General features: G+C 44.8%; 1 protein-coding gene across 1 annotated transcript in view; it reads right to left on the bottom strand.

The window, feature by feature from the left end:
* The window catches only part of PAPPA (pappalysin 1), a 181,553-nt gene that overhangs the window by 71,280 nt on the left and 88,835 nt on the right, over window positions 1-21,438 (bottom strand). The window contains exons 8-10 of the mRNA XM_037400862.1: window positions 17,745-17,873; window positions 16,045-16,136; window positions 3,582-3,778 (exon numbers count right to left, since the gene is read on the bottom strand). Of these exons, the coding sequence (XP_037256759.1) occupies window positions 3,582-3,778; window positions 16,045-16,136; window positions 17,745-17,873 (418 nt within the window). The remainder of the gene's footprint in view (window positions 1-3,581; window positions 3,779-16,044; window positions 16,137-17,744; window positions 17,874-21,438) is intronic.

A 21,438-nucleotide genomic window follows, 5' to 3' on the forward strand; every position in this document is an offset into this window, starting at 1 on the left:
CAGGGCTTGTCTGGGAAGGCCATGAGTTGGCTTTTTGAATTCATGTCTTGTCAAGCCCAGGTGTGCCTACCTTGGTGCCAGGAGGCCGTGCCCTACCCCCTCCGGCTGGTAACGAGAAGGTTGACCCTAGCTAAGTACAAACCAGTCAGAGAAATAAGTCCCTGGGGACTTCCAATACAGAAAAAAATCACAGCTATTCACAAAACAGATCGGCTGAAGCACCCTTTGTCTGTCTGTTTATGCCTACCAGATCTGTCCTTCAGCTAGTATAAATCTGCCCAGTGCTACTGCCTGTTTGTAGTCTTTGCCAGCATACACTAGCTGATGACTTAATGCTAGCATCAATAATCTTTAGCACAAGAAAGGCCCTGAGAAATAAACAGTGCTGTAGAAAACCCCACACAACCAGTACATCAGCACTGATAATATTTCACACACAGTGGATGGCAAGGAGAGGCTGTTTACAAACTCACAGCAAGAGCGGTAGGGAAAAGAGCAGCCCAAGAGTGTGCAAAGCCCTTATTGCTGAATTCCTCCTGCAGCTGACAACAGGTATGGAGCTGCATCTGCTTCAAGATCTGCGGAGGATGCCAGATTAGAAGTCAAACTGTAAAAATACCCTGCATCAGTGCTTGCATTTCTGTGCTGGTGCAATGTTGCTGACTGGTCCTCTTTGGCTCTAAATATGATGCTGTCAGTACCGAGAATATTTCTCAATCAGCACTGAAGAGTGGCTGCCAGGAAAGTAGAAGTGGCTGTCTATCAGCCTTGCTTCTGCAGAAGGAGGGATTGTTTAAAGGGGTGTGGGTGTGGGGGTGGGCTGTTTGACCTTTCCATTTTTCAAATGTGTATCTCTTTGCCAAGACTGTGTCATTTTTTGTAAGCATTTTGTTGTTCAAAACAAATCTTATACTGTGAACTTTTTTTCCCCCCCTCCCTTAGTATGTTGCTGTTGAGCAGCCTCATACCAAGTAAGGCACTGGCAGGTAAGATCCCTCTCAAAATAGTAAGCAAGCACCGGCGGCTTCTTCTCTACTTCTAAGGAACAACCAACTCTGCAGAAAGGGGCAATGTCTTAGGTTAACTGGGCAAACAGGTGTGGGGTGGTCAGTTTGCAAAAGCAACCCTACAATAATAAGGAAGTGTTCTCCTGCTTGTGCTCAGAAACGATCTTCCAACAGAAAACAAGTGCGCGCAAGCAGATGCTGCTGAGAAGCACCACAGTAAGAAACCAACCCATGATGCTGCTCCTAGAAACAGCCTAGGCAAAACTATGAGAGTCATGCAGAGAAACGGGTGTTAGTAAGGATGAGAAACATTTTAAATCATGAAGTACAGGCTTAAAATGCTTTAAAGCACCTTGAGAGCACCAGGGCAATTATGAGAAATGGGGATGGCTACAAACCGGCAGTTTATGTATGCTGTATATTGCTGTGCACTGCACTCAAACATATCTTTCATGGCATTCTTGATGAGAAGCCAACACAAATACCACTCTGATTAATCAGGAAACTACCCAGCAACAACATGAAAAGTTTGCACAAGCCCAGCAAGCACACAACCCACTCTGAAAGATATCTGGGTGAGGAAAGGTGCTCCTTTCATCAATACAAAAACTCCCTAAGGTTCAATGCTTGTGCAGATAATGAAGCCAAACATGTTTACACACCACTGATCATTACATGCAGTGATTAGAGAAGAACTTAGGTTAATTTTCATCTCTGCTAGCTAACAGACTGATGACCTGCTGCCCCACCTAACCTCTCCGGAGTGACAAGTCAGGTGCTTTCACAAGCTGATGAGGCTGTCTTGTTCCTGGGGAAAACAAAGACTTTCTCAACATATACAATTAAAAAGGTCAATGAACCCCATGCACTCAAACTGGTGTAATAGGACCAGCTGAGCTAAAGCAAAAATTCCTTTTGCTAGAAGTAAATAGCACACTGTTATCTCCCCAGGGGCCAGGCAATAACAGGAGGCATGTTCCCATTCACTCTGCTAGTGTGTGATATGCTAGTGCTCTCCCTATAAATACAACAGCTTTTTTTTGCCTTTTCCTTTTTTTTTTTTTTTTTTTTTTTTTCTTTTTTTACAAGGCTGTGACAACTTCATCTCATCTGGGTACAACAAACATGCCTGAGTTGTGGCTACACAGCAGGGCTTTCTGTTGTGTGCGCGCGTGGTGGTGTTTTTTCCACTGCAGGACCATATGTTACCTACTGCACGGCATGGCTGTGTTTCCACCAGTGCATTAGGAGAAAATCAGGGCAGCTCTCCATAGTGGCTGCACAGGGACAGAGTGCTGGGGGATGTACGCATAAAGCAGCACCTGAAATGCAGACAGTGGGCTTTGGGCTGTACTACGATACAGGGAGCTCGAATGAGAAAGAAATTATGAAGGCACTGGTAGGGGTCCAGGGGAAAGTTCCTTTTACGGCGCAAAATAATAAATGAGACCATGACAAAAAGGCAATACTGGGCTCAGGATTCTGTCTTGGTACTATGCCAGCTAACCACGCTTTGTGCATTTAAAACTGACCTGGTCATTAATTTGTTACAGACTTGTGCAATGTGAACGAGGCCAAGTCTCTTGCATAAAGATGTTTTCCCTTGCAAGCCAACTGGAAATGCTTAGCGTTTACTATTCACGGCGAAATCTGCTTGTCATATCTGTGACACGGCATTCCTCCCTGCACTGCCTACTCAAGACATCCCCCAGATAATTCGACTGTAGGAACAACTTTGCTGCGTCAAACCAGAAGTCCACCTAATCTACTGCTCTGTCTCTAGCCAGTGACAGCAATGGATGCTGAAGGAGGAATATACAAAGCAGCTCTTACTTATGATGCTTTTTTCCCTGCTGTACCCTCTAAACCACCAATAATAAGCAATGTGGGCTTTCCTGAGTCAAGTTGCATCTGGACTGTTGCATCTGCATCGTGTACAGCTCTGTTTTCCAGGCGTTTATCTAATGTCTTTTTGAACTCATTTGGATCTAATTCTCTGAGGGAGACAAAAGGTAAAGTTATGGTAACTGAAGCTATTTATGTTACAAAGGAGACATGTAAGAAGGGGGTTGAAGCTAATGAATGGCTTTGGGAATGGACGGGACCTTTCTCAGAATAGAACAATAGGGTGCTTTTATGAAACTGGGAGACAGAAAACACAAAACTATTAAAAAAGAAAGAACATTCTTTTGTATTATTCGGCATTAGCCTTCAGAACTCATCGCCATGAGATAGTACCCTGTGCTAGCTTGCAGAGTCTGTCTGCTCTTTTAGGTGATGCTAGTTAGTCGAGGTGACTCCTACACAGCCTATGGAACTGAGCCGGCCACAACTTCAGCCAGATTTTAGCTGGATGACTGGAGCTGAATTTCAACTCATCACTACTAATCAGGCTCAGAAAAAGGGAAACTTCTCTCAGGGGCCTTCCTTGGTGAAGCAGCAAGTTAACAGGCAGGGGCAACATCACAAATGAAAGCTGACTGTCTAGCTATGCACTGTCTAGCTACACTCATGAATGTTGCTCCTTGCTGGATTTCACTTTCCAGGACAAGAAAGGGAGTATGCTTTCCTTACCTGGGTTGCTGCCGGCTGACCAATGACCACCCATCCTGGACACTGCTGGTCACTGTGATGTGAGACTGAGACATTGGAAGCCCACTGGTCGAGGAAGCCTTTGGGAGTATAAACACCACAGTCTTTGATGCTGGTCATTTGCTCAAATTCCTCACATACTCCATCACCATCGTGGAAATAGCACCTGCTGGGTTCATCTGCCAGAAGAAAGCAGAGAAAAGAAATCACAAAAGACTGGCTACACATGGCTGCAATCAAGTTGCTAGGACCTGATTCATCAGTGGTCGTGTATCTGCTGGACCAGGTCATTGGGAAGTGAAAGCATTGCTCCCTTCTAAGTAACAGCAAGGTGATTTTAAAAATGCCAAGCAACAATAGTTGAGTTCTGTATTGGGCGATTCCCTCAAGTTTTTTCCTAATGTAAGGGGGGTTTCTGCTTATTTTCATCTATCTCCATTTAAAAGGATGGAGACAGAAGAAAGCAGAGATAGAAAATTATACATAGAGAGACAATGTGGGTGTTGGCATAATTCCACCAACTTGGATGGAAAACCGCCAACAGAGGGTCTGGTCTACACTGTTTCCCTTTTTGTTTTTAAAAGGTATCTGCAAAACAACAACAGCAGCAACTGTGAATTTAGGGATGGTGAAAACTGCCAAGTTCACAGTTGTAGTGACCAAAGGGCCAAACAGATCTGTTTATCCAGAGAGCAGATACAGTATACATAGTGTGAGGGTAAGCTTGCCACATACACACACGGCTTCAACCAACATGACTCAGATTTGACCTGAAAGGATCAAAAGCAGCAGGAGACTTTATTACCCTTGTCCATTTATTCTGTGGCTTCTCTAATGAGACTGCCAACAAAGATGCCAAATTTTTGAGGTTGTTTCTGTAACACTGGCCCATTAAAAACTGAACTGCGATCCATCTACTCTTTTCAAACAGACTGCATAGCAATAATGACTTTCAGTCATTAGAGTACTCTGTGAAATGGAAACCTTTGACCTGTTGGTATCCTATTTTGTATTGTATTATCATTGCCAGTCCCCAGAGGTATTCAGTTCTGACAGCCTGTTGTATTTTTGTCTGGCAAATAAGCCCGCTGAAAAAACGGTAGGAAATTAGCCAGAGCTGCTAGCTGGACTGATGGAAACGATCCCTAAGGAGAGTCCTGTTGGTAGCATTGTACTATCTCAAGCTAGGTGTCAGAAAATCCAACGGCTGCTCAATTTTGAGCTACTTCCAAACTACTAAATCCCCTGTTTATTTTTCCTCCTAGTTTACACAATGAAATACCATCATGAGCCAGAAAAAATCAGTTTATTGCAATTCAATTATTTAATGACTTTCACTCCTTTTTCCCTCCCTTCCTCCCAATCTCCCATGCAAAATTCCAGGTCCTTGAGAGATGGTGAGTTTGAAAGAATGGAGAAGTCTATCAGGGAACAATATCATTATGGTTTCATTTCATCGCAACCCCTGAGGACAACTTGTGTACGTGGGTGAGTGTGGGGAACTGTATCTGCTGGGCTAGTGCTCCGAGCGGGCGAAAAGGAGCCAGCTTAAGCTGGAAGCCGTTCAGCTGTAGGAGTGCAGCCCTGTGTCAGAGTGAATATTTCTGGGGTGGCCAAACTTCTTGACCCTACATGTCACATCTTAAAATCTTCATATGGCTGGGAGCCACCAAACATATACCACACACCTCGAAGAGCTCAGAGGAGGAGCTTTCGGGAGAGTGCTTCACAGGCAAAAGATGACAATGGCTCCCTGGGGTGCCCCATTAGCCCACGGTGGGAGGGGGCTCGGGTGGATGTGCAGATGGGCCCTAAGGCAACCCAGCAGTGCTGGCCCCAGCAGCCCAGCTGCCTTGCCTCCTCCCACAGCTGGATTGCCCAATAGCCTTAATGCCAGCAGGGCTCTGTTACTTCTCATCTGATATTGGCCCAGCTAGGAATGTGTGCTTGAACAGCTCATGAACCATACGTGCCCTGACACCTCAGTCTGGACATCCCTGTAACATACCTTGTTTCTCTGCACAGCTTATTATTGCTGGCACAGTGCTACACCATGGCTCATGCACCCCTGGGAGACACACGCTCTGTGTCTGGCCAGCTCACGGAAGGGGCAGAGCTGGGATGTCACTGTGACAGCCATGGAGGCAAACTCTCGGTTCCCTCACCTTATCCTTCTGCATCTCTTGTTCTGCTCCTCTCTCTGCAGAGACGTAGCAAAGCATAGGCCAGGTGGACCCAGGAGCAGTAGGATAAAGCTATCAGCTCACCCGCCTCAGAGCACTATGTCCCAGTTTGAGTGAGAGTCTCAGCAGAAATCACTGAGAAATATTCAGCTCTGGAAAGACTGTGGTCAGCAATCGAAATCCTCAAAAACAAACCCCAAACATATGAAAATATGTATTTTTGGGAAAAGAGATTCTTGGCCATTTTATGAAAAGGGGCTTATTTCTGTAAAAAAGGAAAAAAAAAAAAAAAAAAGAAAATACCTACCATATTAAAACGACTTAACCTTCAGCTGATAAACATATGCAGTCAGATACACACTTACAGTGAGACACCGGCACCCAAGCACCTCCTGCTCCACACCCACGCTGACAGAAGCATTGACACAAACACACGTACACTCTCTTTACACATCCCCAAAGCAGCCACCCCACTGATTCAAACACATACCCAGAAGCTCACAGCCTAATTTTAGGCACATGCGTTCAGCCAGTGTTTCCCTGGCCTTCCTGAAGCTCTGACTTATTTCCACAACAGGCACTGAAGTAAGCACAACATTTATATAGCAACGTACTCCTGCACTGGCTCCAAATGTTCCCTCCTAATGCGATGATAAACGTAATGGGCTTCTGATAAGATCATGTGTTTGGGATAAAAGAATACTCAAGACCTACTCCAGTCCGATGACTTAATTCATATTCACATGGATGGGAAGGCAGCCCTTGAATAGCTGTGATCCAGGCCAGTGTGTGATCCTAACAGAGGCTAATTTGTTCCTGATTATGCTTAAGACCCCAATAAATCTGTCTTCTCGGAGTCTGCAAAACCCGAGGGAGGAACCGAATGGAGAGACTGAGATGTCTGAATTAAATGGAGACTGCCTAAATGATTAACAAAGTCTTACTGAACTGCACTGTCACAAGCCCTTCAGCTGTGCTGGTCCTGGAGCACCGCTGTGCCCTGCCCTCCACCACAGCCGGGCCCTCAAGAGATCAGGAACCCGCTTGCTTTGTGTGCTTTGGGAAATGATGGGGGAAAGTGGCTTTGCAGCTCTAGATTTCTTTTAAGGAAGATCTGTAAGTCCCACTATTGACATGCCATCCCAAAGCGTGCAGTGTCAGTCTTTGAGGGGAGCGCTGGTGAGAAGAGGGAAGACCTTTCCTGCCCAGGAGGTCCATACCTCTGAGCGATGGCAAAGGGCGGGGTGTGGGGGGGTGTGTGTGTGCTTCTTTAAATCCTTCCCAGGTATCGGTGAGCAGAGTGATGAGGGCATCAACTGACCACAGCTGCATGTGGTGCATCACTGGGTGTGCTGCCCACAAGCAGTAGAGGCTCTTCCCTCCACAGGGATAGAGCACCAGCTCTGACTCCTGATCCTCACTGTGGTCCTGGATGCTAGATAGGTTGCATGCTGGGCTTTACATTTTCATAAGCAAAGTGAAGAACGACCAGATTGTTTCTTCCTACGATTGCCCTCACAGAATAAAAACTAACAGGCTGCTTCCCTTTCCACAGTGGTGTGAACACAGCTCAGTTAAATCCGTAGAGTCCTACAGACTCAAAGCTGGGGAGGGCAGTGTCAGGAATGGTATATTTCTAGGGAGCAGTAGCTAACATCTTTATTTCCATAATGGTGCAAAATGTCTTTTCTGTTCTTTTCTCAACTACTGCGACACGAAAAGTACCCAGGGCCTTGGTAATACAAGAAAATTCTTGTCTCCACAGAGGTCTGTAGGTTCCCAAGAGCTGGTGAAGGGCATGGTGATGTATTGGTCACGTATGCCCTGCGTCATGGACGATGCTCATCAACACTGTGGACTTCTCACTTCAAGGCTGAATCTGATTTGAAGGAGAGATAGAGGAAGGAACATGAAGGAAATCTGGTTTGTCCTCAAGGAAAACTGACTTCAAAAAATTAAAAAACGGTTGCCTGGAAAACCAGCTTAAATCTAGAACAGTAAAATGTCTGCAGGCGTAGCACCTGGCAGCAGGAGACAATGTCTCTTGGGGACTGACAACAGATGCTGAAGGATCCTGATCTGAACTCGGGGAATGTGTGTTCATTCAGGCAGCCAGAGCTCCTTTTCCCTGACAAAGTTCTTACCGAAGGCACAAAATCATTGGGGCCAAACCAAAGTCCTTCTCTTGCCCTTGCTTTGGGAAAAGGCCGTCTGTGGTTCAACAAAGACTTCTGTGACACCTGGGAACCTCTGTGGCAGCCATCAGCCTGGAGAAGGGGGATATCTAAGAGAGACAGACTGGCAAGACCTGGCCTGCTTACTGGTGCAGCTGGGCTTCAGGATCAAGAATGATCTTGGGGGTCTTGTGTGTCGCACCAGAAAATGATGCAAACTCCACTTCTCCTTGCCTTTTAAGCTGCCTGAGCACTGTGCAAAAGGCAGCCTTCTGTATTGAAACACACCCCCCTCCTCCAGGGTTCAGAAATGAAAGGATGCACAAGGTAAGGCAGAGAATTTAGGGAGTGCCCGGGAATGCCAGTCAGACCCACTGTGGCTCAGCAGGTAACCCCCCAGCACAGGTACCTGTTCAAAGCAAGGCTAGCACGTCGCCCACAAAATGAGTGAAGTCTGGCACAGATCAGGAAGCAGACATGCAGGATATACACTTATCTGTGATAGGCAGCCTTCCACCTCATTAAAAAAAAAAAAAAAAAAAAAAAAAAAGATAAAGAGATCCAATTCATAGCACAGGGCACATCCTCTGACAAGGCTTTTAATGTCCAAGCCATATAGTCAAAGGGCTGGGGACAGACACTCGGGGCGGCTTCCTGTTTTCCGCTGGAGCGCAGTGATTGGCATCAGCATAGTCTTCTTTTGTGCAATAACTACTATTTTTTTAAAAAGGCCAGACAAAAAAAAGGAGTATTTTTAAGCTCAGCTGTTTACTTAGGGCTGTTTCCAACTATAACAAGCCTCATGCCACATAACTATTTGTCCGAAAAAAAAAAAAAAAAAAAAAAGGGACACACAGACACACACACAAAAATGCAGTAGCATTGTTTCAGAGTAACAAATTCTTGGAACAGAGCGAGCTTCACATTTTAACCCCTGAAGGGTCTGTGCAGAGGTGTGCAGGCCTTTTTAGACACAGCAAGGGCCACATCACAGGCTCGCCGGTGTCAGCAGTTTCTGCAGAAGCAGGATTTTACCACCGTGTCACTTGATCGGCATCTTCAGCGCTGGTGTTTATGTTCACAGAGGAGAAGAAACGTATCCAGAGGTTTCTGTCACAAAAGGAGAAATAATTCCACTGAAGATCACATGAAGCCGGCTGCTGAGTGATCGCAGAACCTGCTCCATTTATTTCTATGGGAGTTTCACCTTTGGCTTCAGTGGGAAAAGAGTGAATAGCATGGCCTGCTTCCAGGATATCTGCTAATCTCTTCTTTAATATTGAATAAGCCAGAAACAGAGATATTTCCTGCTACAGTAAAATATTCGAGAGTTATATTCCTTCCTGGATGTTCTGATTTGAAAAAAGGAAAACCATTACACAGAGCTTGGGCAGGCCTTTCCGAATAAAGTTGCATATCAATAAAATGTGACATTTTTCTTCAATGAAATAAACCAGACACCTTGGAAATGAAGGCGATGTGGGTGTTGCAATCTACTGTGGTGCATCCAGGGGCCTCGCAGGAGGCTTTTTCTGTACAATATGACAATCGTGTCTGAGCATCTCCTGAACCGAGCAGGCAGGCATAATGCATCTGCGGATCGTGGCTCCCTGGTAATTCAGCTGCTTTGTGGAAATACATTCCTGGGCTTGTCCTTTGTCTGGCATGACTCGGCTCATCGGTATGATATAGCGGTTGGAGCACAATAATTATGCAATTGATCTGCGCGCTGCAGACAGATACAATTACAACTCCCTTGTAGAGCCCGGCACTGAAATTTGATATTTCACCTCCAAGAACACGAGCCTTTGTCACTTAAGCGAAAGGATATTTCCATCTCTGGCAGTGGTAGTAAGACATTATCTGCTCTGTGGCTAGCCAACAGGAGCCAGTGTGGCCTGTTTGACTGAAAATCTTGAGGCTTCTATCACACAAGGCAGCAAGCGCCACGACCACGAGAAGGCTGGCCAGCGTGGCCCTCCTCCACGCCTGGCCCACTTGCCTGGGAGGCTGGGAAGGAGCCCAAGAGAAAAAACGCAGTGGTGCCATTCATCGAGGCAAACAGACTGCTTGTCTGTGTGTGTGACTGGATGTTACTGCAAAGGCAGGTCTTGTGCTCAGCATCTCCCTGTAAGCACAGCAAGTTGCCGTTGAGTCACGGAGGATGCTCTAAGGAGGGAAGTACAACCAGCCGTGGAAGCCTCTCTGATCCATGGACAGTAATGCGTGAGGCATGCAACAAGCAAAGGAGAAATTCTTCTGTCGGGCTCTGGTTGTAGCTGTGTCCTAAAAACCAAAGCTGGATTGAGCTGGGCTGGAGTCACTGGCCTAGGGAAAAATGCAGGCAAATACCACTGCAGCCCACATTCTCCCCCACAAAAAAACATCTGTCCTTTGTATTTTGCTGCCTGAGATGCCTGCTCTCTCTGCTCTGTGGCTCAGCTGGCCCTGCTAAGATTGCACTATTAATGACAACAGTCTGAAAATCACTTTAGGAGACTTTATGACAATGCTGTGATTACTAACTTGTCAAATGAGTGCTTGGACATTTTAGAACATGTAGCCACACTCCCATGAGATGCAGGAAACAGTCAGCTTCAAAGAATTTGCCTTAAGCTGAAGGATTCACACAAACATCATCTGAATAGCCCCGGTCAGTAAATTCATTGCTGTTTGCTATGAAATTCTTCTATAGAACCTCAGTTTCTTTATTGACAGCAATGCTCTTTCCCAAGCTCCTTGGTCAAGGCTTTAGTCTTATTGATGCCCTGTGAGATGCTGAGTTTCTCTTGCAAGGTGGCTGGGTTTCTCCCATGCTGTTGTTCTACTGAAAGCCCTCAGCAGGGTCAGCCAAGGCCTATTTAATCTTGGTGAAAGAAGGCAAAATCACCATTAGCTGCTGTGTGGGGCCACGGTTTCGGCAGTCAAAGCCGTGTTCCTGTGCAGGGGTATGAGGGAGGGAGGGGGAGAGGATGGGAGTGCGGCGTGCTCTCAAAGCATGCCCACAATGAATATGGATGGTCATCCATCAATTTATTTTAAGCACATTACTTCTCTGTCAAAAAGGGGAAAAAAAGGAAAAAGAAAGAAAGGAAAGAAAAGACATATAAAATTAGGTTTGTGTCACTCATTTAACACTGCAATTTCCCTAGAGGATTATGCACCAAACAGAGATAGCAAGCTCATGAATATTAATCATTTCCCTGAATGCAATGCAGCCCACCAAACAATAAGATTAGGGGAAAGTGCTATGCTTAATTTATGGATAATGGGAGAGGTAAAGGATAGAGCTCCCACAAAGGTAAGGCTCACAGCTGGAGGGAGAGGCCTCTGACAGATCCAGATTTGTAAGGTAGCAAAAAAAAAAATTTGAGGCCAAGCAGGAGTGAAAGGAAAGGTGTTTCAGGATCATTGTCAAATTAAAATCATACTTTCCTCTGAACAACCACTGGCGACTATGCTTCAAGCATGCCAGAAATCGGTGGTAAATTCAAGAGCTAAATATGTTTTTCTCTTTTCCTCTACTCTGTGCCTTTTCTTTGTATTTTACATCCCTGAGGCCCTGATCCAACAAACCATGGAGACATATGTCTAACCTGAAACATTCGCATTCTTCAGGGGGACTGCTCACATGTGGAAGTTGGCAGAAGCTCTGCCCTGCTTTGCTGTAAAAAGGTTTTAGCAAAGAGTCCCTTATAAGCAAAGGAGATAAAGTGTAGCAATAATAACACCAATAAGACGCAACTGAAAACCCCATAAATTACCAGGCAAACTTAAGGGTAGATAGAAGTTCTGAAGCTACTTCCCAGCTGTGTTTCAATGTGTCTATCAGCCTTTACTCATCTCTTTTCATATTACTTTCTCTCCCCCTCCCTTCTTTTTTATTGATCTCTGCATCTTTTTTATTATATCCTTCTCTTTCTTCAGCACTGGTGAGCTAAATCAATGCATAATGCACATCACACTCAACAAAAGGAATGCAAATGAAAGCAGCACTCTTTTTCAGCATCCACACATATATCTAGATGCATGTGTACAATGTTGGTGTGTGGGAGAGTGCACACCAAGGACAAGGTGCTCAGCTGCCTGTTAGACACCCATTTCTCAACAGTCCAGTGGGAATGGATCAAGTGCTAAAAAGCTTTGAGTTCCCACAACTGTAAATCATAACTCTTACAACCAAGGCCTGTTTTACACAGGACGCATCGGCTTGAACTTGGCTGAGATCCACAGTAATCGCAAAAATCGGTTATCCCAGGAGTAATCAAAAGCAAGGTGAAAGCAAAGCAGCCAAGAGGTAGGAGAGGGCTGCATCAGTCACAGCGGACATGACGGTGATTTGCTCGTCTCTTACAAATCGAAAGGCAAAGTAAAACTTTCCCCGTGGAACCAAATTCTGTGCGGAGCAGATAAAATGTGCAAAATCTGTTACACAAAGGCGGGGGGGTGGGGGGGTGAGGGGGCGGGGAGCGGGGAAGAAGAGATGATAGATTTCAGGATGGGGAAGGGTGAGTGTACTGCAGAACTTAAAAAAGGAGTACTGCCAGATGCTTTAATTAATTAATTAATTAATCTCACTGTCGCTCTTCAGCATGTTGCAGGAAGAAAACGCTATTAATCTTATCTGTTTTCTGTTACTCGGCTTTGTGTTCAGAGAAGGCCAGGACAGCCTGACAGTAAGACCACACAGTTTCCTTCCCTGCCTCCCTCCTTCCATCCCCCGTGCCCCTCCTCCCGTGGCAGAGCAGATTGATCCACTGTTATCTGATTAGAGAGGAAAGGAGGAGGGAAAACAAAACCGAGGGGGGGAGGGGGGAGTCTAATTTTATTACAGGCACTAGTGCAAAGTGTCTTGAGAGCCTTGTGCCATTTATTCAAAGGAAAGTTGGACCAATTGAAAAAAAAACCAAACATAAACTTCACGATCCTAAAAGGCAAAGGGACCAAGAGAGGCATAGGGACACCTGCAAGAAGGCTGCCTCCATCCTTGGAGATCTCCAGAACACAGCTGGACATGGCCCTGAGCAACATGCTCCAACTTTGAAGCTGGATCTGACTTTGAAGTTGGCTGTCCTTGGGCCAGAGGTCTCCAGAGACTCCTTCAGACCCAAACTGTTCTGATTCATGGCTCTAAATCTAAAGCTTGATGGTGTTTGCGGGCTCCATTGTATTTATTTTCTACCAAGTGAGGTGACTTGCATGGTCTCTGCTTTGGAAAGAAGAAATCCACTTGGGCTTTGCTATCAAACGTCCTGCTATGGACTGCCCCCGACCATACCCCTTCAGCCCTGCCTTTGCAAACAGAATGTTGAGTGATTATTCTCAGCCGTGTGGGACCCAATCCTGCAGACAATCTGTGACAAGCATTGCATTCACTGTTGTGGTTAGATTTGCTGAAGTCTGAAGAATGCCTTGTGGTAGTTCAGAAACATGCCTGGAAGGAAGCATTTGCAAGATCAAACCCTGAGGCCCCCAATTCAGCAAAGCCTCTGAACATGTGTTTGAGGCTCAGTGAATTCTTTGGTGAAGGGGAGTGATTCCCGGGGCTCTAAAGAGCTACATAATGCAACAAGAACATCACTGCAAAAATAACACTGTCTGAAATAATTACTTGTTGTCCTACAGGATTATAACATGTGTTAGCCTTGTAAACACGGAAATAAATTACACTTATTTTTCTGTGCTTCTCAAACAGGGACCCAAGCTTTCTGTATTTTCCAAGAAAACACCCCGCCAGTCTCAAAGATGACTTTTGTTTAGCTGAATTTCTGCTCTTTTTAATTATTTATTATGCAATATGTACTGCCACTTGCTTCCTCAACACCTTTATGTTTTCTGGTGAGATTTTAATGCTTGTTATGTTAAAGCAGAATACAAATCAGCACTGCTCATCTGTCTGAAAGATGAGCCAGCAGTTTCTCCCTAGCTCTTGATGTCCTCATCCATGGTCACCCAGCAGCTGTAAAAGCCAATAGGACCTGTTCTGCAGGTCCTGAATCTTTCCCTGAACCTTTCCCAGGGACTGGATGAAGGCAGTGTTTGCCCAAAAGCAATAGCAGCTGGTCTACCCTCACAGACCCTACTTGCATGCTGAGGCCATCACCACACACATGCACTTGTAAAGTCACACAACAAAACATTTGTAAGGTCTGTGTCCAGACACCTTTCCATTGATTCAGCTGGTGTGATTCACCTGAGTCCTCATATTCAGTATTAAACACACAATTTGATTTCATTTGCTTTTGCAATCAGTGCAAAACCACAACAAACCCACGACAAACACACAGCTTTTTACCTCTGGAATTCCCCTTTCCTTTTCCACACAAGCAAATCTGAAAAATCGCTGCCTCTGTAATGATGTAGAAAAAATCTGTGTGTCTGGTTTAGTTGCTTCATTTTCTAATCATATTGCTGTCAGACAGGTTTTTTCCACATTCTTAACCACCCCTATTGCAGGTCCTGGAGATGAAGATGTACATAGGTATAAAGCAGGCTGCGGCGCTGAGCTGCAGGACACCACTGTATGCCCAAGGCTTGGGACACCCCGCTCCTGCCCCAGCACATGGACTCCCCTGGAGCACGGTGCTGCTCCTCCCCAGCCCACACAACCCAGTTGCCTTGAGAACCAACATACACAGGGGAGAAGGGGATAACCTGGGTCACATCTCAGCGTTAACACTGAGATGTGGTCCAAGTACAGCCCTGGAGCAAGGAACTCAGACCTGCTGCTGAACAGGGTGATACAGATGTAACCATTCAGCTCCAACCTGAACCCTTGCTGGAACCAACCTCGCACTGTGCCTGACTTTGGAGAGCCCAAAACATTTGTGCAAGTGTTTATCTCGCTATCAAAATATTATGACTAATATCTTTCAGTGCTTGAGGCTTGAATGCAGCAAGTTATTTGAAACACAAACGTAACTTCCAGACCACCAATAGTCACAATTAACGGTGACCATAAATATGCCCAGATTTCAATAGAGCTATTTACATATGTAAATAAGTACATCACCGAATTGGACCTCAAGTCTGCCGGTGTGGGATGCCGAAGTAAAAATGTAGCCGTTATTACGAAACAAGCAGCCCCCAGCTTACCACCCAAGGGAAACACGATGCCTGTGAGGTCCTTCATATGTTGTTCCAGGCAGAAGATTTAATCATCAGATTGCCAAAAAGAGCAAATTTCAGTCTTGCCAACATTATATTATCTGCTTAGAACTGATGCCCTGAGCTGAAGGCATGGGATCACTAGACAGGTATTTGGTCAGTCCAGATAAGGAATCTCATAAAATGCCTTGAGAAAAGCCCTTTATAAACCTTAACTTTGGTTTCAGAAGCTCTGCGTGTTTCCTCCTTCCCCAGACCTCGTTGAGCCCTGGCTGGGAAACACAATCCCTCCCGCAGCACAGGGCTGCCCCACCGAAGGTGCGGTGTAAATGGGTCTCCATTTCCCTTCTCTGCCCCCAGCATTCCTAGAGAGTTTAATAAATATGTAAAGCTCACAACTGCAGCCCTGCTATCCCTGATAGCTCGAGCATCTTCCGGCCATTGTGCTTACAGGTTTTGCTAATCAGAGCAAACCAGGCTTGCAAATGAAATCTGATTAAGTAGTTTTCACCTCTGAAAAAGGGGATTAGCTAGACCTTTGATCCTCAGATATTGATTTGCAACTCAAAGGAGGTGTGACCTCAGCTGGACTTGCTTCTGGTCTCAGTCCCTTCCCCTTTCGCTCCTCCTCCTGTTTACCAGAAAAAATCAGTTCATGTCTTCTCACGTAGCCAGATCTAAAGCCTATTGAAGGCCCTGGAAAACCACCCACTGACTTCAATGGGCTTTGGATCAGTCCCACAATGGCTGACTTAGCCTTAAGTCCTGGGCTGTTTCAAAGCCAGCAGAACCAATTTCCCATCCAAATGACCAGAAGCTGGGAAGATATGTTCGCCTTTCAAACCTACAAATTCCACCGTTTTTTCTCTCTTCCATGACAATTCTTCAGCTAGAAATGCTGAAAATACTGTTTATTTTTTCCTTGCACTCTGCATAGAGTTGTTGCCCACCATGAGTGGAAGGGCTCTGAGCCAGACTTACCAATGCAATTAAAGGATAACTCCTGCAGGCAGAATAGGGAGCAGCCATCACCATTGATCTTATTCATATCATCGCATTCTTCCCCCAAGTCTCTGTAGGCAGGGCACACACATGCAAAAAGGAGTTAGATGGCAAATGGCATCATCCCCGACGATTGCTGCACCCCCCCTGCAGAACCCCAAAGCCCTGAAATCCAGTAGAGCGGCTTTGTGTGCCGACCCTTAAAATACCTCTCCCTTTCTCCTCCAGCCCTGACTTTCATCATTCCTCATTCACAGGCCTGCCTGGCCACTTCTCTCCTGCACATGTGGATACCACTTGCTGTTCTCTGATGAGGATGTGAGCAACTTCCTTCATAGCTCATGTGGCTGCAACTCAGCAGGTGGGGAAAAAGAGAACAGGAATCTCTGAAACTCTTTGTATTAAATCTGGAAGGGCCAGCCTGTGACCCCAGCATGGGAATAACGAGGCATAAAGCTGGGTGCTGGGCTATTCCAGGTGACAGCACTTGGAGGAGGGCAGTCGGTGTCAGGGATGGGGTCCTTCCTGCCTTGTGCCCACCCGCATGGTTGCAGCAGCGTGTGGGGAGAAGAGTGTGAACCAGATGAGAAAGGGGCTACCGCAGCTGCCAGTGGGGCCACAACCAACCAAGCTGTGACACAGCCTGGTTCCTGCTTGCTCCTGAGGCAGCTCAGCTATTGTTCAGTGCTTGCTGCAAAGCCACAAGTGATGTTTGAGGAATGTGCAAACATAACAGTAGGAGAAAAGTTATGGAAAGCAAAATTAATCTGTCTTTCTCCACCTCTCTCTCCAACACTGCCCTGGATTCATGTAATTTGATTGTTCTCTTTGATTTCCCTGCCTGTTGGGCCTCATCCTGCAAATCCTTGCTGCCAGGTATATCATTTGACAGAGCTGTACTACACGATTGCCGGTCAGCATTATTTCAAGCAAATAATACTGGCTGAATTAAACACTTACTTGTTGTTACTTTCATAGTTTAAATAATTACATTACCTAATGCCAGGAAGCTTTGAAGCAGGTAGCCTTAAGGACCAACATAGTAAAAGAATAAACCTTAACAATAGTCATGAACAATTGTTTTATGTTTTCAGGGGATCTGGGGACTGGCAGCTGGCGAGAGGGAGCTGCTGATTGAGAACATGCAGTTCCCAGCACTCTCCTTCAGAGGCCAAATCTATCACCTCCAAATACATCCCAGCTCCAGTGGTCAGTCAAATGAGAGGCTGCACCAAGAACCTGGCCCAACATGTGGCAGGGTTTTACCCTGTCCACCAGCTGCCAGACACATGGGACTTCACGTGTGAGGAGAGCATCAAAGGCTGTGAGAATTTTTCCAGCACTTACTTCAGCTCCTCATAGGAAATGTCATATACATGTATAAAGATACAGATACACTAACAAACAGCATAAACAGCATATAGCGTACTTTTGTATCGATCCTGCTGTCTGGACTCCATTATCTTATCTCTGTCTGTATCTACTGGTGCCAGGATAGCAGGGTCTAAGTTCCAATTAAATGTCATCATCCTGGTAATCATCAAGCACATGAGTCATTATCTACAGATGAGAGCCGGCCTAAACTAAGAAGACATCAGAGGTCATCAATTCCTTTCTAGTCTCAGGTTCTGGCCGTGTACATGTGACCAGATTTATCTGTTTGCTCACTCCAGACTTACATTTGGATAATCCCGTCTCCACAGTATCCACTTCCAGAGATATACACAAGCGCGGGGGAAGGCTCGCTTTCTTCCGTCCCGGAAACAATGACAACCTGGTATGTGTATGTAGTCCTGTCACTCAGTTCCCTGCAAGACAAAAGGAAATATGAAGTGATCAGTACAACCAAGGCAGTAACACAGGGCAGAGAAGGAGGTACTGAAATGGAAGTTGGCTGCCCAAAAGGCAAATTTTAGTTCCATCAGGTTCTCAGAATATTCCTGCCTCTTTTTGGTGGGATTAATTTTCGGTTGGGTGCCTTTTTCCTGTGAGCCCAACAGTGTTACCTATGTTCGTGCTTGATTTGTGCACAGTTCTGCAATAAGTGCAACTCTTGGATATTTGAAAGTTAAAGTATGTGCTGATGAAAATCATGCAACTCGGTGTGTTGCTGCTTACATCTATACCCACTGCAGAGATGGCACAGCACTGACACCCTGGCAGGGTATCAAGCCTCACCAAACAGTAACAGCTTTACTGATGGTCGATAGTTGTGCAGCATTTGAGAAACCAGCCCTGTGCTTCACTGTGTCCAGCCTTGGACACTTCTGCTCTCATCTCTCCACGTCAGTGACTGTTACCTGCAAGTTTATGACACAGTTCATTTAAGGAACTTCAAGTTCCCTGTAAACACTCATTGCTTTCTGAGCAGCCCTGAGCTTGATCCAACTGCTGCTGGAGCCAGTGGGGATTTGTCTATTGAATTAAAGACAAAATTAGACTGGGGATGTTTCAATGATGGATAAATAAGTTATCCACTTTGCATATGAGTATTAAAACAGTAGTTAAAAAGAAGGTTTCATCCTATCCACGAGAGCACACAAAATAGGATTCACACCACAGCACTGGATCATGGTATTAGCATTGAAATAAACTAAAAAAAAAAAAAAAAAAAATAGAAAGAAGGAATTAGCAAACTGTTACATATTTATGCAAAACCATAATTACATAAATTCTGTGCATCTGTAAAATGAGGAATCATTTTTATATGCAATATAGAAATAATATAAGCCTAATATAAACATTTAGCTCTTTTACAATGTCTTTTACATTAACAGAAGTCAAAACGTTCCACAAAAAAACTCATTACCATTATCCTCGTTGTGCTGATTTGTAAAGCCTCAGAGTGGCAAAGGCAAAATGATTTTCTTGAAATCATCAATCAAGCTAATTGCAAAGCCCATAATACAACCCAGCTCTTTCCTAACCCATGCCCATCTTCTCCTTACTATGCTCATATTGCCCCAATTACTGACAGTAATATACATGTCCTTTTGTCACAGGAACTTGGTAAAAAAGCATCTATTAATGAGGTGTGTACTATGAAGAGATATATCTACCATACAGAGCAACAAAACTATTGAAGTAGATATCAATGGACTGTAGTTACTGAAATCTTCAAGATTGTGAAATAAGTATCTCCTAACAACATTCATTAAATTAACAAGCATGACTTAAACCCCAATAATACACACTATATTTTATAACAAAGCTGTTTCTCATGGATAGTATGCCTGCAAAGTAACTGCCACTGAGTGAATTGCACGAGAATGGCACTGGGATTTGATTCTTTGTTAGTGCACATGGGAGTGAAATGGGGAGTGAAATTCAGTGGAATGAAAACACAACACAATGGCTTTCTCGTTGCTTTTTCACCTTATTCCTGTCAGCAACAGTCTATAGCTCCTATTAGCTAAATTTGAGTGTTCAGGTAGCACACAAACAGTTTCTTAATTCACCTACAGATTGAGGAGACATCTACCCAGGTACTGGTAAGAGTGTTTATTCAAAATGAAGAATTTCAAACTTCTGCCCTTGGGCTCTGTTTAAAAGAACAAAGAAAAAAAAAATTACAGGAAGAAACTTCAGTGGCCGAACACACATCGATGTATAATACTGAGGGTTTCCTCTAGACTTCACTCCCAGATAAATCCACTTATTAAGATGGGAAGTTTTTGAGATATACTGATAAAATCAAAGCAATGGCAAGCTTTGATTATTAAAGAGCAGTTATTTCTCAAGTTCTTTCTCAAAACTGTTCATAAAGTAGTTAAGATTAACAAGTATACTTGCATAAATGTGGATTTTGTCACTGGGAATCTGCTAACCACAAAAAAGCTTCAATTCTTTGAAAAGACTTAGCAAATGAATAGATCAGGCAGCTGTAACAGCTACAAAATAAACCCATGCTGCTTCCTGATGCACTGAGATCACACGCATGAGTGTAAACCAGTAGTTTTCAGATACTGAATTTTGGTGTGATTTCCACCGATACCCATAAGTGATGGGCAGGCATGCGGCTAACAGCAGAAAGTGTGCCTCTGCGAGCGTGGTTTAGTATGTGGGAGTGTTTGTGTATGCCTGTGTATACATGTAAGCAAACGGAAAACAGGAAAAGTTCACATTTGTTTATGTACAGGGTGGGATGTTGGCAGAGCATAATGGAAGAAGACATAGAACTAAATTAAGCATGGGAGAGAAGATGGTGTTTATGAATTATTAGGCGATTGGAGATGAACATGTATGGGGTGAATAAGACAGAAAACTGCAAATGAAAATTATTAGGTGGGGAGAACTCTAGCATATTTAATTATATGGATTGTGAATAAAAAACAGTATGGAGAGAGGACCTTGTGGGCATCAGAGAAGAGTGACTGATAGCTTTGTGGCAATGGGCTTTGGTCTAATCCTGTCACCTGTGTAAGGAGGGGAGATTTCCAACTACAGCCTGCTGTTCAAAAATAGAAAGTTCTGGTGTAATGATATGTCATGAAAGGCAAATGATTCTTATAGTTTAGTGATAAAAATAATAATAAAAAAAAATCCATTTCTTCTCCAAAAAAGAAGCTGAACAAAATATCTGACTCCTTACATATACATTTAGGTATTTGTACAGCCTGGTCTCCCTTACTTCTACACAGTTTGGGTACAAAATCGCTATTGAACTATTTATGCTCACGATACCCCATGAACTATGAGGGTAATATCCTTGTCCCTGGTTAGAATATAGAGAAGGGGAAGACAAATGTCTGGAAACATATGGTCCCTGCAACAGCAGGATGGGGAGCCACCTCTCCAGACCCCCACTGGAGCTGTGAGGCCACTCTTCCCCCAGCTCCCCTTTCGGACAGCCCAGTCCAGAGCAACATGGAGCTTCACAACCTTCCCCTTGGCTGAGGACAGCAGATGAGCGCCTGGCTGTCCCACCCAGGGCAGCACCAACAAAGCAGCTGTGCCCAGAGGAGGTCAGCAATGGGAGCACGCCTGCCCCAGGGGTGCCATCCAGCATCACGCAGCCATAGGTGGAGGCACGCCTGGATGGAAGCACCAGAAAGCCACGTTAGGAGCACAAAGCTCAAGGCACACGCACTTTCAGCTCACTCTGGCCTGATGCAACTAGTGTTAAAACCTGACTGAGCTGGATGTGGCATTTCATGTCTCCACAACTGGAACCTGAGATACTTATACCCTCCTGAACTGTTAAATGCATCATATTGGCAGCAACTGAGAGTTTTAGCATTCCTTCACAGTACCCACATTTCGGAAAAATATAGCTGCTAAAGGGATGATATGTGCAATACTTTGGGCAGTAATCCAGTACGATAGTGAGGGAGGGAGGAAGGAATGCAGGAACAAAGCAGGGGAAAAAACCAA

This window comes from Falco rusticolus, chromosome 9 (genome assembly GCF_015220075.1).
Source record: "Falco rusticolus isolate bFalRus1 chromosome 9, bFalRus1.pri, whole genome shotgun sequence".
Taxonomy (NCBI): Eukaryota; Metazoa; Chordata; class Aves; order Falconiformes; family Falconidae; genus Falco; species Falco rusticolus.